Below are 6,027 nucleotides of genomic sequence, written 5' to 3'. Positions count from 1 at the left end.
CACTGTACACGAGTTTCATAAAAATGGTATGACAGGCAAATTAGTTTAGTATTTTATTTATTACAAACCAACAGCAAACAAGTCGCAACGCAAATTTAAGCAGATGTCGAGACCTACTAAACGTTATGTTTGTACGCCATGCTCACGTCACGGAAATATTACACTAGTTAGGTATTGAGTGATTGTGATGACATGAGCAATATCTTACACTGGTGTGTAATAAATTGATTTACATAACTATAGTACATATATAATAATTAATATTAATATTATTAGTGGTAGTAGCAATAACAGTATTTTAATATTTGTTAATGTTTTATTATTTTTACAGCTTGTTGTCAAACATTTCTAAAACAAACTTTTCTATAGTAAAAAAACAGTTGTTGTTTGTTTTTGTTTGCTTTTTCTGGGATTTGTTTATTTTTACAAATAAACTAGTTTTATTGTTATTGTCAAATGTTTGCATTATTTGAATGTCGAATAATGGCTAACTGGAATTAAAGTTGCATATACCGTTTACAAAAACATGTTGTATTAATCTTAAGATTATGTGCTAAACTCATTATTAGTATCGTCAATATTTCATTAATAAAAACCATGTATAATGCAATTTGTATTCCCAATATTTGTTACTGACGATAAAACGCACTATTTACACACACACACACACACACACACACACACACACACACACGTGTGTGTGTGTGTGTGTGTGTGTGTGTGTGTGTGTGTGTGTGTGTGTGTGTGTGTGTGTTAATCACTGCTTAGTCTTACCGAATAGCAGAACGGATTGTTTTAATATTATATTCCCACAATCATAACGGAGAAATAAAGCAATAAGCTTACCAAGGCAATCAATAATAAAACATTCCCACATAACGACCTCACATGACGCACCCTCTACAATAAAGCCTTTGCATCCTCAAGATAAACATTGATTGATTCATGCATTCGTTCGTTTTGTTCCACAGACAATATGTCAAGTCTCAACCACGTTTTCGAATTCTTATATCAATATTATACTAGCAATCCCCACAATGTTGAAGAGAAAACATATTAATTTTTACTTATCAATGTTTCTACACACATGATCAAAAGTCAAAATGTGTTTTCCTTTATACAAGAAAACATTTTTCTAACATCTTTAAATTCTATTAATGCACTTTTGTTTTGAAAAAAGGCTTCTACTTAGTAGAGTGGTTATGGAGGATTCGTGACAATATTTGGGAGAAACTAACTTACTAAAACCCACTGAACCAAATGAGCTGGGTTAATCTTGTCAAAAATGCGGGCTAATAATTTAAAGCAATAATATTGCCAATATATAAATTATTGTTTCTTCAAACGTAAAAAAAAAAATCTGGAATAAACATTTGGCAAAGCAGAGGGTGTGACAATGTGTTTAATGTGTGTGTGGTTAGCATGTATTTTTTTCAAAATGGTAGCCATTATCACACAACGAAGTGCGTATTGTTTCATCTAAAACTATATACATGTGATCCGTTCTTCATGCTGGGTAAATACAGGGTAAATGGAAATATACATTAGATACAATGGCGAAGAATAAAATTTGACATATTAAAAATGTGGGTGTGACAAACAGCGCTCATTTTCAAAATGGCAACCATTCTCAACCAATACATTGCTTATTGCTAATCATTTAAAGCAATATACACGTTTGTCTTGATTCAAACCAGGTAGACAGTTACGAACAGACATTTGTGAACATGTAGAGTATTAATATTTGAGATTTTGAAAATGTTGATGTATCCAACATAGTGGTTTTTGTTTTTAAAACACGACCATTACGCGTTATTTTGATTATTGCTAATCAGTTAAAATACTATAAAAGCTTTTCTAACTTCAACGTTGTAAGAAGTTAGGAAGTTAGAACACTAAATCGAAAACCAGAGATTACATGTTCATCATGTGCATCTCGCCATCCACTGACGAGGGTTTATTGGCCGATGCTTTCAGATTAGGTCCGAAAGTATCCTATTGTTTTCGGTTATAATAGTAATTTTGTAAATATTATTTGCCATTTTAACCAATAGTTTCATTACAAACATAAAATATAAGTTAATCTCATAGTGAAATATTTTTTTATACAACAAAAAATAATTGATTAAATTGGAGAGTGCATTTGGTAGTGTAGATTCATGAACAATAATTAACTCGACCTTACAGGGCTCGTGAAGTATGTCTTACGAATCTACGCCTCGTACATTATCTATTACATAATCGTTGTGTCCTTTAATTCTTGATAACATGTCAGCAAAATGACAAGCCTTTAGCTATATATTCTGTTGGATTAAATACATAATTAAAAATGCAAGAAAATGTATACTAAGAAAAAATAGTTTGGCTATTTCATATTTCTGCATTGCACTTTCTGTATCGTATCAATTACGCACAGACCGGCCTCGGTGGCGTCGTGGCAGGCCATCGGTCTACAGGCTGGTAGGTACTGGGTTCGGATCCCAGTCGAGGCATGGGATTTGTAATCCAGATACCGACTCCAAACCCTGACTGAGTGCTCCGCAAGGCTCAATGGGTAGGTGTAAACCACTTGCACCGACCAGTGATCCATAACTGGTTCAACAAAGGCCATGGTTTGTGCTATCCTGCCTGTGGGAAGCGCAAATAAAAGATCCCTTGCTGCCAATCGGAAGAGTAGCCCATGTAGTGGCGACAGCGGGTTTCCTATCAAAATCTGTGTGGTCCTGAACCATATGTCTGACGCCATATATCCATAAATAAAATGTGTTGAGTGCGTCGTTAAATAAAAAAACACTTCTTCTTCTTCTTTCAATTACGCATTTGATTTTGTATTGAAAATCTACTGTAATGTAAACTGAAAAATGATGCATCAATTTAAATCCAGCTTCTGATTTCACTTTCAAAATCACGAGGTTTCGTTTATTTAAGCACATTTGTTAAATTAGAAAACTGTTTTGTCTTAGTATATTTGCAACCCATCAGAAAAACAAACTAATCGTACGTAAACATGAATTAGCAATATTCCCCCCCCCCCAAAAAAAAAATCTATTTCCTGTCAAAGCCCCAGGAAAGAAAATAAAACGATATAGAATATCAAAGTGTGACTAATAATTGCGTAAATTTAAAAAAAGTTAAAATTCCAGACAGGAAGCATAAATCCATCAAAGTTATCAAATTTTCTCTATAAAAACGGCTCTGAAATTCTGTTCAACACACACTTTCGCCGTCTTCCGATACTACAGTCCTACAGACAAACGTAAGTAAGTACATTCATAATTTTAGAACATTTCTTTCTCCTTGGTCATTTTTGAATAACGTGTTTACAGATTGGGTTAATTCATATTATTGCCACTGCTGATATTGTTGTTTATTTCTACCAAGTCCTTTCCCTTTCAAGTCCAGGGGCACTTGCGTGAATTACAATTTGTACTGAAGGAAATAGGAAGGAAATGTTTTATTTAGCGACGCGCTCAACACATTTTATTTACGGTTATATGGCATCAGACATATGGTTAAGGACCACACAGATATTGAGAGGAAACTCGCTGTCGCTAGTTCATGGGCTACTCTTTTCGATTAGCAGCAAGGTATGTTTTATATGAACCATCCCACAGACAAGGTAGTACATACCACGGCCTTTGATATACCAGTCGTGGTGCACTGGCTGGAACGGGAAATAGTCCAATGGGCCCACCGACGGGGATAGATCCCAGACCGACGGCGCATCGAGCGATCGCTTTACCACTGGACTACGTCCCGTCCCCAATTTGTACTGTTACTAGTTGGAATTCAAGACTGTTAACTTGTCTATGTCTACTTAAAGTTCAGAAACGTTCATTCCGGGTGTAATGTCTGACAAAATCCAAGGATAACAATGTATTAAGAAACTGCTAAAATTGCTCACATCTGGAAAAATTAGAAAGCCAAATAAAAATAATTGACTGCTCTACCAAAGAATGTATGTGATTTGAAAATGAGCACAGAACAATTTCCACGAAACAAACTTAACCCCCAAAATGTTAATTTTGGAATGATTGCTGAAATAATTTATCAAATAAAGAAACCAACATATATTGATGAAAAGATGGACGGTTCCAGAACCATGCCTTGGTAGCGTAGTGATTAAGCCATCAGACATAAGGTTGGTAGGTACTGGGTTCGCAGGCCGGTACCGGCTCCCACCAAATGCGAGCTTCAACAACTCAATAGGTAGTTGTAAAACCAATACTCCCCCTTCTCTCTCACTAACCACTAACACCTATCCCACTGTCCTGGAGAGACAGCCCAGGGCAGCGTGCTTGAACCTTAAATGGATATAAGCACGGAAATAAGTTGAAATGAATGAGTGGTTCCAGAATATTGTAGTACGGGTAAGTGGATGGTCGACGCTTATTGGTAGTTACGTTGATGTTCCTCGATGTTCCTGTTTTACTAGACTCAGTTGGAGTCCAATGGGAACAACATTGAGAGTCTAGTTTATCTATAGAAAACATGTCTTGTAGAAGTCGCTCCTTGTTATTGGTTTGTTCCCTTTTTTCTATATCGACTAAATCAAAGGTTGAAAATTCGAAAGAGTTAAATGAAATAAAGTTAATTTTCTTATATGATACAACATCAAATTTTCTACATAGAAAATAATCATAGAACGTACTATAAGAAGAAAACAATATTAGTTTAAGATAACTACAATATTCATCATAATGCATAGATTTAAATTACGCTCGCCTCAGTTGAATTCAAAACTGATTCAATCAGGCGTTCTATTATTTCTTTTATTTAGATTCATCGTGGTGCGCAAATTTTGTTTGAACGTCACATGTTCCTTTTGGTACATACCCCTATCAACGTATAAATAATATATTCGTTCATGACATCCAATATGACGAGAGATGCTCCCATTGTACCTATTTCATTTCAGTTTTCAAGATGATGAAACTCGTAATCCTCGCCCTGGCCTGCCTGTCTCTGGCAAGTGCTGGCTTCATCAAGCCTTATGGTTATGGCGGATATGGCAGAGGATATGGTGGATATGGCGGCGGCTGGGGAGGAATGGGCGGCGGCTGGGGAGGACTGGGCGGCGGCGGGGGAGGACTGGGCGGCGGCGGAGGCTGGGGAGGATTTGGCGGCGGCGGAGGCTGGGGAGGATTTGGCGGAGGATATGGCGGCGGCTGGGGCGGCTTAGGTGGCTTTGGAGGCAGATACGGCGGCGGATACGGATACGGCAAGAAAATGTACTATTAGGTAAACAACCGAATAGTCAACTGAACATTCAAGTGTATGTGTGTATGCGCGCGTGCGTGTGTGTGTGTGTGTGTGTGTGTGTGTGTGTGTGTGTCTGCATGTATGTCATTGAGGTTTTGTTTTGTTTAATCATAGAACGTCTAACTTAGTTTCTTCTTCCAACTGCGTAACAAAAGTTGAAATAATTGGGTCATAAGGAATACTAAATGTCTGTATCGACATAATAATTTGCATGTGAACTCACTGACTGCTACTTCCTGGCGTTTTGGCCAAACAATCGAAACTAACAAACCTTGTAATATTTTAGTATCTAATATTTATGAAACTGAAAATACTAATGTACTAAGCAAAAAGTGAAATGTTTAAATTATATAAAAATATTCTTATCTTGCTCTCACAGATATCTGTATTGACCTTTCATTTCAGATCTGTACTAGAACGTTGGCTGACGGATAACTTGGACACATCGTGAGAAAAAACATAACTGTGTTTCAATATGAACTCACCTTACTAAAATTGAAATTAAAATTTGCATTCCTAACTCATTGTATGTTATTTCGACGAAGTATGACTAACGGTTATTTATATGACGATATAGAAAATGCAGGTATCATAATGCACGTTTACCGTATAAACTTGATTTTCTTTCTTGAAAATTCAAACTAGTAATTGATCGGGTAGCTGGCCCAAGATGTCCCAATTCTAAATAGTATGTTCCAATTCGCTCAAATTTTTCCAACTGCAGAATAATGTGTTGAATCAGAACATTATACAAATAACAGTACA

The 6,027-nt window shown here is 36.3% G+C and overlaps 1 protein-coding gene across 3 annotated transcripts; it reads left to right on the top strand.

The window, feature by feature from the left end:
- Positions 1-3,103: 3,103 nt before the first annotated feature.
- Positions 3,104-5,782, top strand: LOC121392798 (ctenidin-3-like). 3 transcript variants are annotated; one of them, XM_041523872.1, is made up of 3 exons: positions 3,104-3,256; positions 4,919-5,241; positions 5,668-5,782. In XM_041523872.1, the coding sequence occupies exon 2, from the start codon at positions 4,927-4,929 to the stop codon at positions 5,239-5,241; it is 315 nt and encodes a 104-aa protein (XP_041379806.1). In that variant the 5' UTR covers positions 3,104-3,256; positions 4,919-4,926; the 3' UTR covers positions 5,668-5,782. The 3 variants fall into 3 exon arrangements, with proteins under 3 accessions (XP_041379806.1, XP_041379805.1, XP_041379807.1); XM_041523871.1 differs by having other exon boundaries at positions 3,110-3,260; XM_041523873.1 differs by lacking the exon at positions 3,104-3,256 and having other exon boundaries at positions 4,917-5,241.
- Positions 5,783-6,027: the final 245 nt, after the last annotated feature.

The sequence above is a fragment of the Gigantopelta aegis genome, unplaced genomic scaffold, assembly GCF_016097555.1.
Source record: "Gigantopelta aegis isolate Gae_Host unplaced genomic scaffold, Gae_host_genome ctg4526_pilon_pilon:::debris, whole genome shotgun sequence".
In the NCBI taxonomy this organism is placed as follows: domain Eukaryota; kingdom Metazoa; phylum Mollusca; class Gastropoda; order Neomphalida; family Peltospiridae; genus Gigantopelta; species Gigantopelta aegis.
Note: the sequence above shows the minus strand (reverse complement) of the source record. Positions and strands in the feature narration are given on the sequence as shown.

What these genes read in the sequence shown, in the direction of transcription:
- LOC121392798 (XM_041523872.1), top strand. Translation starts at nt 4,927, where the DNA reads ATGATGAAACTCGTAATCCTCGCCCTGGCCTGCCTGTCTCTGGCAAGT.